Source organism: Sinocyclocheilus anshuiensis, unplaced genomic scaffold, assembly GCF_001515605.1.
Source record: "Sinocyclocheilus anshuiensis isolate Anshui unplaced genomic scaffold, SAMN03320099.WGS_v1.1 scaffold91, whole genome shotgun sequence".
In the NCBI taxonomy this organism is placed as follows: Eukaryota; Metazoa; Chordata; class Actinopteri; order Cypriniformes; family Cyprinidae; genus Sinocyclocheilus; species Sinocyclocheilus anshuiensis.
This window is the reverse complement of record NW_015552636.1, coordinates 1,736,757-1,750,908: the sequence shown is the minus strand read 5'-3', so window position 1 is coordinate 1,750,908 and position 14,152 is coordinate 1,736,757. Positions and strand designations below refer to the sequence as shown.

Below are 14,152 nucleotides of genomic sequence, written 5' to 3'. Positions count from 1 at the left end.
CTCTGTGTGTGTGTGTCTGTGCGTGTGTGTGTGTGTGTGTCTCTGTGTGTCTGTGTCTGTGTGTGTGTGTGTGGTCTAGTATTGTAGTAATAAACGGCTGGTTTCTGTGCTGTTTAATCTAAACATGTTTAATGAGCACCGTGTCACAGCACTAAAGCCTCTGTTTTGGTCTGATTCGTAACTCTCCATCTCTGTTTCTCCGTCAGGGTTCGTTACTGGGACGTGATGCTGCTCGTCCCAAACGTGGCTTTCCTGGTCTTCCTGATGTGGAAGCTTCCTTCTGCTCGCGCTAAGATCCGTCTGACCTCCAGCCCCATATTCGTGGCGTTTTACATACTGGTAAGCAGCAGAGCGTCCTGTGTGAGCTGAAGGTTTGCATGCAGTGGAGTTTGTGTTTTCTGCTCAGGTTTGCTCTGACGGACTCTTTCTCTCGTGCCACTCAGGTGTTCGTGGTGGCGGCTGTAGGAATCACACGTGCCATCGTCTCCATGACCGTCAGCACATCCAGCGCCGCCACACTCATAGACAAGGTGAAAACACACACATGAGGACTTCACGCTGACTTCTGTCAATCTTGAATTAATTATGGTAATATCTACCAAATCTGCATCTGAAAGTACAACTTTTTGCGTTTTAGACGTTTTATGACACCACCAAAAGCTTCTGTAGTCATTGTTCTACATTTTGCTTTCTCTTGCTCTGAAAATAAATTAATGTTTAAAAACATTTAAAACATGCAAAACATGACTTATTCCTGTTTTGATATTGTGATTTTTCATTATATTCCATTCGACTTAGTATCAAGTTATTTATTGTATTTGACATACTACAGTTCAAAAGTTTCCAGTCAGAAAATGTTTATACCGTGAGAACTTTTGTGCATTAAACTGATCAAAAGTAAAGACATTTCTAATGTTACAAAAGATTTCTCTTTCAAATAAATGCTGTTCTTTTGATTTTTCTATTCATCACATAATCCTGAAATATAAAATGTGTCAAGGTTTCCACAAAAATATGAAGCAGTGAACTGTTTTCAACATTGATGATAATCAGAAATGTTTCTTGAGCAGCAAATCAGCATATTAGAATGATTTCTGGAGATCATGTGACACTGAAGACTGGAGTAATGATGCTGAAAATCACAGAAATAAATAATAATTTACATTATATTCAAGTAGAAAACTATTAAACTAAGCTAAACTAAGCTATTTTAAATTCTAATAATATTTCATAATTTTACTGGTTTTACTGTTTTGATCAAATAAAGGCAGCTTTGGTGAACAGAAGAGACTTCTTTCAAAAACATTAACAAATCTTACCGACGTCAAAGTTTTAAACGGTAGTCTTTTTATTGAAACAGGGTAGTCAGTGACAAGTTGAGGTGGAGCAACTTCTTATATTATGTTGATGGATTGTAAAACAAACATTTATTTAATTACAATAACGTGACTGATGAATCATTCATAATCAGAGCAGGAAGATGAATTCAGAAAGCAAGCATAGTCTGTTCTGACGTCAGATGTATTAGGTTTGCTGACGCTGTGATGAACGCAGTGCTGTGATTATGTTGTGAATTCATCAGTGATTTCTGTGTGTTTACAGGTGCTTTGGGAAATCACGAGGTTCTTTTTATTGGCTATTGAGCTCAGCGTCATCATACTGGGACTGGCTTTTGGTACGTTCCTGCATTGTGTTTGTTTTGGATCTCAAATGTGATTCCGTTTCTTATAAAAATCACATTTTTCAAATGGGTGAAAATGTAATGTTTGTATTATTAATCTATCACAGTATTAACTCTTTTTTTTTTTTTGCTTTTATTTTTATATTTTTGTTGTCATTTTAATTTTAAGTTTCACTAATTAAATTAAGTAAAATAAGTTTTCTATTTAGCTTTATTTCAGTTTTAGTAATGTTAGCACTTAAACTTATTAATTTGAGTGAGTTGCCAAGCCAGCATTCAACATTTTTAATTATCATTTTTAGGTTTTTACGTTGTTGTTGTTTTTTTGGGTCTAATATTTTATATTTTAATTTTATTCCAGCTGTATTTCAATTATTGAAAATTGTTTTTTATGTTTTTTAAGTAATGCTATTGTTTAGGAATAGTGATAATTGGTCCCTAAAATATTATTATTATTATTATTATTTTGCAGTTTTAGTTAACAAAAGCAACACTAGTGACAGTGATTTCCATGTTTTCTAAAGGTACCTGTTGCATTGTAACTTGCTGTGCAGTGAGAGCCCATGAAAACAAAGGGTCTTTTAGTGTGTAGCTCTTCCTGTTAAAGTGTGGTGTTTGCTGATTGTGTTTGCTCAGGCCATCTGGAGAGCAAGTCCAGCATCAAGCGTGTGTTGGCCATCACTGCGGTCCTGTCTCTGGCTTACTCCATCACACAGGTGTGTTACACAGCAGCCATTCATTACACATTTGTGACCCTGGAGCACAAAACCAGTCTTAAGTCGCTGGGGTATATTTGTAGCAATAGCCAACAATACATTGTATGGGACTAAATTAGAATTTTTGTTTTTATGCCAAAAATCATTAGGATATTAAGTAAAGATCATGTTCCATGAAGATATTTTGTACATTTCTTAACGTAAATATATCAAAACTTAATTTTTGACTAGTAATATGCATTAAGAACTTCATTTGGACAACTTTAAAGATGATTTTGTCAGTATTTTTAATTTTTTTGCACCCTCAGATTCCAGATTTTCAAATAGTTGTATCTCGGCCAAATATTGTTCTATCCTAACAAACCATACATCAATGGAAAGCTTATTTATTCAGCTTTCAGATGATGTATAAATCTCAATTTCACAAAATTGACCCTTATGACTGGTTTTGTGGTCCAGGGTCACATTTATATACATTTATTACAGCAAAAATGGCTGAATATATGTCCTTGAAAAGCATCTGTTGAGTTGGATGTTAATAATCTGATTAATTCAAACTGATAAATAATGAGTTTTAAGTGCCGATGTGTGTAAAAACACACTTAGCTGTGATACATTCACTTCTAGTGAGTTATTGCTGTAATGCAGCCATCTCTTGCTCTCTCAGGGGACTCTGGAGATTCGTTTCCCGGACAAACATCTCTCCGCCAAAGACTTCAACATCTACGGCCACGGCGGGCGCCACTTCTGGTTGGCCAGTTCCTGTTTCTTTTTCCTGGTATCTAATCAATTACTTCTCCTTTCTTATGAAACCATATTGTGTTTATATATTGAATTATTAATGTTTTATTCTGCGATATAATCTGTTTTAGGTGTATTCCCTGATAGTCATCCTACCTAAAACTCCAGTCAGAGAGCGGATCTCGTTACCATGTGAGTAAACGCAGTGTTCATCATGCAGGAAGCATTCAGATGATGATGATGAGAATGTGTTTCTGGTTCTCGTGCCGCAGCGAAGAGGAGTTTTTACATGTACGCTGCCATCCTGTCCCTGCTCAATCTGGTTCAGGGTTTGGGAAGCGCGCTGCTCTGTGCCGACATCATTGAAGGCCTGTGGTGAGGATTCATCTCTGTCTGTCAAACCTACCCTACTGGGAAAAAAATATGCTAAAATGTATTCGAAATACATTTATTTTGTGCTGAGTAGTGCTGTTATATAAAACTGATCTTAGATGCGATTAATCGCAATTAATCGTTTGACAGCACTACTCAGCACAAAATAAATGTATTTCGAATACATTTTAGTTTTTTTTTTTTAAATTTTTTATATATTTTTTTTCTATATCTTTTTCTATATAGACCTATATAGATTTTTCTATATAAAACTTATCTTAGATGAGATTAATAAAAGTTTTTGTTTATGTAATATATGTGTGTGTACTGTGTATATTTATTATATGTATATAAATACAAACACATGCATGTATTTATTTAAGAAAAATATGTTGTTTATATATTAAATGTATTTATATATAATATAAAATATAAATATATACATGTAAATGTTTTCAAAATATATACTCTTAAGTGTGTGTATTTATATATACATAATAAATAAACACAGTACACATTTTTCTATATAGATCTATATAGATTTTTCTATATAAAACTTATCTTAGATGTGATTAATCGCAATTAATCGTTTGACAGCACTACTCAGCACAAAATAAATGTATTTCGAATACATTTTAGTATTTTTTTTTTCAATTTTGTATATATTTTTTTCTATATATTTTTCTATATAGATCTATATAGATTTTTCTATATAAAACTGATCTTAGATGCGATTAATCGCAATTAATCGTTTGACAGCACTACTCAGCACAAAATAAATGTATTTCGAATACATTTTAGTATTTTATTTTTTCAATTTTTAATATATTTTTTTCTATATCTTTTTCTATATAGATATAGATCTATATAGATTTTTCTATATAAAACTTTTATTTTAGATGCGATTAATCGCAAATAATCGTTTGACAGCACTACTCAGCACAAAATAAATGTATTTCGAATACATTTTAGTATTTTATTTTTTCAATTTTTAATATATTTTTTTCTATATCTTTTTCTATATAGATATAGATCTATATAGATTTTTCTATATAAAACGTTTATTTTAGATGCGATTAATCGCAATTAATCGTTTGACAGCACTACTCAGCACAAAATAAATGTATTTCGAATACATTTTAGTATTTGTTTTTTAATATATATTTTTTTCTATATATTAATCGCGATTAATCGTTTGACAGCACTAGTGCTAAGTATACTACAGATATATTTGCGTACTTTTAGTATACTAAACTGATATACTTGAAGTCTGCTAAATTTGGAACAGCTGATTTTGTGCTTAATGCAGTTTAATTGTGCAGAAATAGTGCCGAAGTCCAACTAAAGATATACTGAAGTATATCTGATTCTGCTAAAGTGGAACTATTGCAAGGATACTTGAGGTACACTTTAAATATCTTGCATATAAAGACTCATATTATACAGAGATCATACACTCCTTATTAATAGTGATATTAAAACACATTTTAGGCATAATATTAAGAGATGTGCATTGTGCATTAAAGAAATACTCCAAATAAATTTTAATTATAATTTTATATCAGTAAGTTTTAATTGATATGTCAATAGATATGTTAATGGATTTGAAGTATACTTAGTATGGAAACATGTATTTTAAATAAATTATGGGATAGGTTTTGTTTTTTTTACTAGGGTATACTGTTGGAGCAGTGCAGTTAGCCACTTAACAGAAATGCTAGTGTTAGATAATGCAATTTGTAATAGTTTTCAAATATATTTTGTAAACTAATTTGATTTTAAAAAGTCTGTCTAAATTTCATCTGCTATCTTTATATCTGTTATAGCAAATATTTGGCAATATGTCCTGCTCTTTATACTAAAAGGTGCATATAGATAAAGCCCCCAAAAATTGGATTCTCTAATTCATCTAATTTAATTGTTTTTAATATATTATTATAATACATATAATATGCATTGTCTTATTTGCATAAAATGTGAGGGAAAAGTTTGTGAAATGAATTTGAGAATGTTTGTCTCATGATTTGAGAATGCTACAATAATATTAGAAATACTAAAATATTTACTAAAAAAAACTTTTTTATATCATCATATTTATTTATTTGACCTTTTTCCAAATGCTTCAAATGAATTGTCTCTAAATTTAAATGGATGCCAGATTACCAGAATGGTTTCAAACTGAGTTTTCTGTGTATCTGTTCCTCTCTGTGTGTTTGCAGCTGTGTGGATGTGACCACATTCCTGTACTTTTCCGTCTTTGCTCCTCTGATCTATGTGACGTTCCTCAAAGGATTCTTCGGGTAAGTAGATCCACCTGTGATTCAGTCACAGGATATTACAGACGTCTCAGTCGATGCAGCCTCTAGACAGAGACATATTATCATGCTTTAGTTGTGCATGAGGAACTGTGTTCACAGAGCAGATGAATAGGCTGCTGTGGGTTTCAACTTCCGCAAAATGCCATATTCTGCACTTTTGTAGGATTTATTTTGAATTCAGGCTCCAAAAGCAGTCGTGCGTGACCTCATGGGGAAGTTTCGAGTTGTGAGTGTTTCTATATGCCATGTCAAACTCTTTACTTTAAAAGAGCAAGAGAAATGCTGTTGTCCGTGATAAAACTGCACTAAACACCACCTTAAAGACATTACTGCTCTTAGCAAATGTGGCCAACCGTCATATTATTCTACAAGCTTTTACTCGTTCTATTGGACGTCTGTGGAAGTCCTTTCTGTTTGGATAGTTTTAAACAGAATTTTACAGAAACGATCCAAAAATGTGGCAAAGTTGGAGCACTTCTGATACCATGAGAGGATAAACGTGGTTATTTCCCTGTTCCAGACTTTTATAAATAAAAATAAAATCCTTTTTTATCGAAGTGTTTTTAAAAACATGGTTACAGATATTGCGGTTTTAGACATTTGTACAAAATGATATATCAAATTGATACACTTTTGCTGGATGCCACTGATACCATCTGGTTTTTGTATATCAATAATTCATAGTTAACATACATAACATCTCCTCAGTAAAAAAGATTACCATTATGTACTACCATTCAAAACGTTTGCGGCCATTAAGAGTTTTTAATGTTTTTGAAAAAAAACAAGGCTGCATTTATGTGATCAAAAACAGTAATGTTGTGAAATATTGTTACAATTTTGACACGACTGCTTTAGATGTGAATATATTGTAAAACATTTATTCCTGCGATGCAAAGCGGAATGTTTTAGCATCATTACTCCAGTCTTCAGTGTCTATAAAAACCCATTTCCACCACATAAGAAAAACAACATGCTTTGGTAAATGATAATTATGACATAAAAAGTTGCAATTATGAGATAAGTCATAATTTTGACATAAACGCCAGTATTGAGGTAAAAAGTCATAATTATGACAGAAGTGAAAATTGACAAAGTCTAAACAGTCACAATTGTTTTTGTCATAATTATGACTTGAGTGTAGACTTGTAAGTGTAGACTTTTTATGTCATGAGTTTGGCTTATCTCATAATTGTCCTTATTTATCTTATATCTCATATATTTTGGAATTGTAATTAGGGAAACCTATTTCTGCCACTAAAAACATGCTTTGATAAATCATAATTATGACAAGTCCTGATTATGACAAAAAAATCTAAAACTTATGAGAGACTAAGTCATAGTTATGAGTCATGATTATGACCTAAAAGTAATTTTTTTAATCATTTTGTTGATGTCATAATTATAATACATACAGTTTTTTTGAATATGGTGGAAAAGGGCTTCTGTAAGAGTCACATGATCTTCAGAAATCATTCTAATAAGCTGTTTAGCTGCTCAAGAAACATTTCTGATTATTATCAATGTTGAAAACCGTTTAATATTTTTGTGGAAACTGTGATTTATTTTTTTTTTCACGATTCACAGATGAACAGAAAGCTTAAAAACAGCATTTATTTGAAATAGAAATCTTTTGTACTTACACTTTTGAGCAATCTAATGCATCCTTGATGAATAGAAGCATTAATGTATTTGAATATACTTTTTAATGGAAGCGTATGTTTAAAAATGTTTTGAATTTATGAGTGAACAGTGAACCCCTTTAGCTGTTATAAATTCACTGTAAACCATGGCTTCACGGGGCTTATTGCTTTTATAAAATGGTTATTCCATATACGCAGTACGGTTTCACAAATAAAACCGAGCAACTAAAGTGTAATGATATTAATAAAAACAGTATTCTTCCACCAAACAATGTAGTTCCTCAGAAACAGTTGTGGTTCCAACAAAGTAGTTGCTGAGAAACACACAAAGTAAACAAAGTTGTGTGTTTGTAGAGTAATTTACAACAGCTTCGAGCGCGGCTCAGCCAATCAGAATCAAGCACCGGAACTCTCCGTTTTCTAATATAACTATTGTTATATTAGCTGTGTTGCCGGTCATTTTTCATGCTTCCTCCTCGTCTCTCTTCAGTTCCGAGCCCAAAATCCTCTTCTCCTACAAGTCACAAATCGATGAGCCGGAGGACTCTGACGTTCACCTGCCCAACACCTCGTCCTCGGGTCTGGGCCGGAAGGATCTGGATCACGGCTCGTACTCCAGCACGCAGATCGACGGCTCTGGAGCGTATCTGGACGACGTGGTGTCGGGGCCCTTCAGCGGAGGACACAGCATCAACAGCATCGACAGCGACCGCTGGAGGGCCCTCAACGCCTGAACACGCTTTAACACTGACCAACATCTGACTTCAGTTTCTCATGGACTGCCTTGATCCGGAAACGCTTTTCCCAGTCAGTGCTGTTATTTAAGATCGATTTCATTTGTATTCCATGAATTCAACATTCCTTGTGTAACACCAGTGCTCTTAATTTGACGTGTGTGTGTGCTCGGATCTGTACCGCAGGCAACTTTAATGGACTTTGTGACGTGCATAATGTAATATATTTCTCGATCGCCGTTAGATGATTTCACGATGTTATGCTACTGATACCAGCAAAATATCTGCTCGTGTTTTGATGCTCGTTTTCTGCCATTAGAGTTGTTTTGCACTGATTTGGCTCATTCGCTTGCTAATTTGAAGTCTTAAGGACCCTGTAATCTACCTTGGCTCTGTTCATATGCTTCATATGGGCTGAGCGTTCATCTAGAAATTTGTCAAAACATTTATTTCTCCGTGCTATATCATAGTTTTGAAAGCATTTTTATTTATTTTAGTTATCTGATGAATTTGGTTTTAGCCTGTCATCATTAGACTTGGGTTCAGTTCTTAAAGTGAAAGCTTAAACCGTGATCTTTGTTCATCTTTCTACTTTTGATGGAATACCACTAGTTAATCACAACCTAACTTTTTTTGGTGCACAGAAAAAAATCTTCATTTAAATCTGGCCTGAGTAAAATGCTTGTTTCTTATTGCTTATTTCTCTTTTTTTCTTTAAACATGATTTGAACATGGAGAGAAGATGTTTTATGATTAAACTGCATGTATTTAGAGATGTGTGGATGCTCTGCTGTTTTGTTTAATTATTTTTTTATTTGCACACAGTGGATTTTAAGGCAATTTAGTGTTGAAGTTTTAATTTTTGCACTGAAATGCAACTCTAAATGAGTTATATGAGTAATATAATCTGAAATTCAGTGCAAATTGTACTCAATGCTTTGCTCTGCCTGTTTATTTCTTTGTTTGTTTTTTATATTGCAACCTGTTATTGGAAGCATATCTCAAAAGATATTTTTTGTTTTTTTTCTTCACTGAAATGCTTTGTTAAAGATCAGGGTATTTATTTTGTTAAGTCTAAAGATTAAATGTTATACAGCAGAAAATAAGACACCATTTTAGTCAGATGAACACTGAATCTAAGTCCAGCAAAGAGGCTTTATTTTGAGCCACACGGACAACCGAGAACTTTTATTTTGGAACATACTTCTGTGGCTCGTGCGTTCATTTATGTTTTATATCAAACATGCTTCACACACCGTCATCACGTGATGTCTATCACTTTCATGATTATTTTTTCATTGACGTCACCGTTTCACCATTGCTATGTGAAGGAAATAAATGCCACAAAAATTTACTGTAAGAAATAAAAGCAGAAAATCTGAATAGATAAAATAAGATTTTTTACATGAGAAAAAAAACAGAGAAAAAGAAAAGGCAAAATAAATGAAATATTGGTATTACTATTTGCCGTCCATTTCATTCAAATATAATAATAAAAAACTACTAGAGTGAAAAACAATATTCAACAACAGAAATACCATTGGGACTTGATTATATAACAGGGATTGATGATGTAAGATTTTCAGTATTTTTATACTACTATTACTATTTATACTACTATTACTATTATTGTTACTATTATAGTATTTATTGAATTTTTTAAAATTAGCTTTTAATTTTAAAATTTAAATTTTAATGCTAGCTTTAGTATGTGCTTTTTTAAAATATATATTTATAGGTTTAATACATTTTTATTTCAGTTTTAGTAATTTTAGTACTTCAACTTAAATGAAAATTAGATGTGTTGCAACGAGTTTAAGTTTTTGTTTTTAAGTTTAGGTTTTTAATAATTATGTTTGATTTGATTTCAGTTACCAAAAACAATTTTTAATAGTTTTATTTGACAACACTGCATCAGATTGTTGAAGTTGTTCCACGTTATTTTGTTTCATGTTGACTTTAAAGCTGCTAGCCATACAGTCACACATGTGAATGAATGAAATCTTCAGCAATATGAGAAAATAAATGAAATGTTAGTATTACTATTTGCCGACCATTGCATTCAAATATAATAATAAAAAAACTACCTTTAAAATGTACCTTAAAAATAATAAAATAGTAACATTAAGTGCATTTGTCAATTTCTATTTATTATATCTCACTACAAAAAAAGTTTTGCTTTCAATATAAGAACTCAAATTAAGCAAGCAAACAATTAAAACAAAAAATTAATATTTTCCTCTCTTTTTTCACACCTCCATGTGACGTCAGTGTGTTGAGTAGAACTACATTTCCCATCGTGCATTTCGCGTGTCACGTGATGCGTGATAACCCGTAATAGGATGTTTGATGATTCTATGCGCACGTAGCGGGACACAGTGACCCTGAAGTCATTCGGGGTGATTTTATTTCTCTTGTTGGGCTGTTTGTGGTGATTTTGGGGCTGATGGGGGCCGCGGACAGCAGGAGCAGATCTGTGTCGTATGGACTGGATGAACAGGACAATGTCACGGTCATACACGGAGTAAAGGTGACAGACACAACAACATCTGCACTTCAAATACAGAATAACAATCATGTCCTGTGTGATACTACTGTACCTTTATGAGATGTAATTGTGCTTTTATGAACAGAAGTCTGTTGTAACTGTCTCTCTTTTGAACTTCAGTGGCTGTTCAAATGAATGTATGTATCATGAAAATGAAAGTATCAGTTGAACTGTTAGTCTTTCACTGTTTTCATGGATTCATATGTGATATAATGATGAAATGTGCTCATTTTAAAGCATTGTGATCATGTGTATCCTCATGTCTTGTTTGCTGGGATCTAATGTGCTGTGAAATAGAAACCTGTAACGTTACAGTCATTTTATCTGCTCTCACTCAAGGTCAGCGACACAAAACAGTGCAATCTGATCTGTGAACAGTGAGAGCTGTATGTTATTTATTATTATTTTAGCTTATTTTTTTTATTTCTTTTGAGAGCTGTATGTTTTTTTGGTTGTATTAATACATTTTTTAGTTTTTGGTCATTTGTGTGAATTTATATACCCAGATATGTCCCTGAAAAAGGGAATCATAACTCGGTTGGTGTTATTTTAATGCGAGTGTATCTGTGCTCTCAGTTGTCCGGAGATGTTCTTCAGCGGATGCGGGAGTCTGGACCATCATCATCATCTTCATCATCATCATCACCCAAAGCAGAGAGTGCCAGACCTGAACCAGGTACGACTGCTTCTGCTCCTCTCTTCAACAGCACTCGTTTATATATCTCATATTTGACTGTGTTATTTTGATATTTCAGGGCCCTCCAGATCATCTGCTGCAGAGACACAGGAGGAGCTCAGAAGACGGTTAGTGTGTTATATATTTTTATCGGTATTTCTGAAGACATTCTCTGCCATAATAACTACTGCAACTCTGTTAAAAATCAGTAAATTGTGTGGTCATACTTTTTGTTTTTTTTGTTTTTCAGTTTTTATTTTTTTAACTTTTTGTAATTTTGTTATGCGTTTTTGTCTTTTTTAATAGTTTTAGTTTTTTTACACACACACACACACACACACACACACACAGACAGACAGACAACTGTGTAAACTATTAAAATAGTTTAATAGTTTTAGTTAATGATGCATACATATTTGACAGTTTAAATAAAATAAAATATAATATTTATTTATTGAGATTATTATGCATTACAATGATAAACAAAGCATTGTGAGCCACATTCACTACAATCAAGGCTAGTTGGCTTATTCAACATGACCAATTCTGTAATGGTGTTTAATGTCATCTGTGTGCGTCTGTCTGTCTGTCTGTCTGTCTGTCTGTCTGTCTGTTGTGTGTGTACTGGTTTAACTATACTTGTGAGGACAAAATGTCCTCACTTATTTAGTGAAAGATCATGTCAACCCACTAGTGAGGACATTTGACTGGTCCGCACTAGTTAAAAAGGCTTATAAATCAGCCAAAAGATGTTTTGATGTAGATCTAGTGTTCTGCAGATGTTTCTGTGATGGGTAGGTTTAGGGATAGGGGTCAGGTTAGGGGATAGAAAATATCATTAACCTGATAGAAAATCAATGGAAGTCTATGCAATGTCCTCACTAAGATAGCAACACAAACGTGTGTGTGTGTGTGTTGACTGTAGGTTTGAGCGTGAGCAGGCTCTGGTCCAGGAAGAGTTGGCTCGGATCAGCCGTAGAGAGAGAGAGATGGCAGGAGACGATATGAACCCAGCGGCGCTGCGAGAGACAGCAAAGACACGGCAGGAACCAGACAAAACACACAACCTGGTGAGACACACACACACACACACACACACGCTTCTCTTCTTCTTTCATTGTCCTGATACTGTCTGTCCTTCTCTGACATACAGTGTGCATTTTAACATGCCTCACTTTGACAACATGATTCCTCATTTTACAAAAGAATATTTTAATAATGAAGAACTCTCAAGCAATAACTCGCACAGATTTTTGTTTGTTTTCTCAAATATTTTTCATGATGATGAGGCATCTATCTTTCTGATCAGTCGACTTCGCAGTCCTCTGAACTCACATTTGCATGCTTCAGTGTTTAATTCAAATATATCTTTAAAAATCAAAAACTTGTTTAATTAAAGTGACGTTTAAGTCACACAGACACATAATTCAGATGTTCGTGATAAGCATAATGCACCTGTTTCAAAAGCAGCAGTATTAATGAGTGTTTTGCAGCACTAGATGGCAGCAGGAGTGTTTGATTTAATGTTGCTGTTTGAGGTGATGCTCCTCATTTAATTACAGAGTGTAATTTATAATAACCAGCTTCATTGTTAATTATAATTACCCTGTTTTGCATGTAAAGCTTTTAGTGATCATGATTGCAATCTTTTATTTTGCACTATCTCTCAGTTTATTTTCCTTCAGCTGATGTGTTTCTGATTACGATCAACATGTATATTCCTTCTCATTTAGACACACAGATGTGTGTTAATACCCAGTTCATTAATTACTATAAACACTAAACGAGTGTAAAACAACAGCAAACCACTGTAAGAAGCGTGTGATTCCCTACAGAAACAGAGACATTGATTTGGGGAAAAAATGTTAAATTAAAATAGGCAGAAATTCAATTCAGTGCAACTTTCTTTCTTTCTTTCTTTCTTTCTTTCTTTGATGTAATTATAAATACAGCATCTGCTCTGACTGAGGTTCATGGGCTGTAATGTTTCTTCATCATTTACGTTGTTTCTCTGCTCTCTGTCGTTTCTCAGCCGGATGAGTTGAGTGTTCGGGTAAGAAGCAGAAGCAGCAGTCGTTTGCTGTGAATCTCAGTTTTATTGTAGGTTTTATGTGTCATTGCTTCTTAGTGCTGTGTGTGAATAAGACAACAAACAGTCAGTCTCTTCATCAGAGCCAGTTTAAAGTCAACATGAAACTGTGTTCACAACCCATGTTACTAGAGTATGACAATATTTAACAAGAAAATGTCACTGGGACTTGATTTTATATGTGATGAACTGATTGGATGGTGAAAAGTGTCTCTATAATGACTGATTAAAACTAACTGATTACAATAAGAGGGATTGATGCATATTATTTTAGTATTTTATACAATTATAGTTTTACTAATATTTTAAATTGGTTTTAATAATTTTGTTATATGCTTAAATTGTTTTATATATTTCTTCATGGCTTTAATTTTAGTTTTAGAAATGTTAGTATTTCAACTTAAACTTATTGCAACATTTCAACATTTCTTTTATTTCATTTACCAAGAACATTTTTAATAGTTTAAGTTAACATTAATAACATTGTCAAATGTGAAAGTTGTTCCAGAAGTGGAGCAATTTATTACATTTTGATGAAGATGATAAAAAAACAAAAAATGTTCATGTTAACTTTAAAGCTGCTAGCCATATAATCAAACATCATGTGAATGAATGAAATCTTCATTTATCTGTG

At 33.2% G+C, this 14,152-nt stretch overlaps 2 protein-coding genes across 7 annotated transcripts in view; both read left to right on the top strand.

Annotated features, from left to right (window-relative positions):
• Window positions 1–9,129, top strand: part of tpra1 (transmembrane protein, adipocyte asscociated 1) — a 21,138-nt gene extending 12,009 nt beyond the window's left edge. Inside the window, exons 1-9 of one of the 2 annotated variants that reach the window (XM_016458119.1) lie at window positions 182–339; window positions 444–530; window positions 1,603–1,675; window positions 2,318–2,397; window positions 3,065–3,175; window positions 3,270–3,330; window positions 3,411–3,513; window positions 5,730–5,810; window positions 7,962–9,129. In XM_016458119.1, the coding sequence (XP_016313605.1) occupies window positions 226–339; window positions 444–530; window positions 1,603–1,675; window positions 2,318–2,397; window positions 3,065–3,175; window positions 3,270–3,330; window positions 3,411–3,513; window positions 5,730–5,810; window positions 7,962–8,205 (954 nt within the window). In that variant the 5' untranslated portion in view covers window positions 182–225 and the 3' untranslated portion in view covers window positions 8,206–9,129. Of the gene's footprint in view, window positions 1–181; window positions 340–443; window positions 531–1,602; window positions 1,676–2,317; window positions 2,398–3,064; window positions 3,176–3,269; window positions 3,331–3,410; window positions 3,514–5,729; window positions 5,811–7,961 lie in introns of those variants that run through there. The other variant, XM_016458120.1, reaches the window with a different exon arrangement.
• A 1,387-nt stretch (window positions 9,130–10,516) lies between these two features.
• The window catches only part of chchd6b (coiled-coil-helix-coiled-coil-helix domain containing 6b), a 23,719-nt gene continuing 20,083 nt past the window's right edge, over window positions 10,517–14,152 (top strand). For 2 of the 5 annotated variants that reach the window (XR_001631713.1, XM_016458142.1), the window contains exons 1-5: window positions 10,523–10,735; window positions 11,330–11,429; window positions 11,509–11,557; window positions 12,355–12,499; window positions 13,462–13,482. Coding sequence is in view for 4 of the 5 variants with exons in the window: in XM_016458142.1 (XP_016313628.1) it covers window positions 10,652–10,735; window positions 11,330–11,429; window positions 11,509–11,557; window positions 12,355–12,499; window positions 13,462–13,482 (399 nt within the window). In the remaining variant the exon portion in view is untranslated. Of the gene's footprint in view, window positions 10,736–11,329; window positions 11,430–11,508; window positions 11,558–12,354; window positions 12,500–13,461; window positions 13,483–14,152 lie in introns of all 5 variants that reach the window. The other 3 variants (XM_016458140.1, XM_016458141.1, XM_016458143.1) reach the window with 3 other exon arrangements.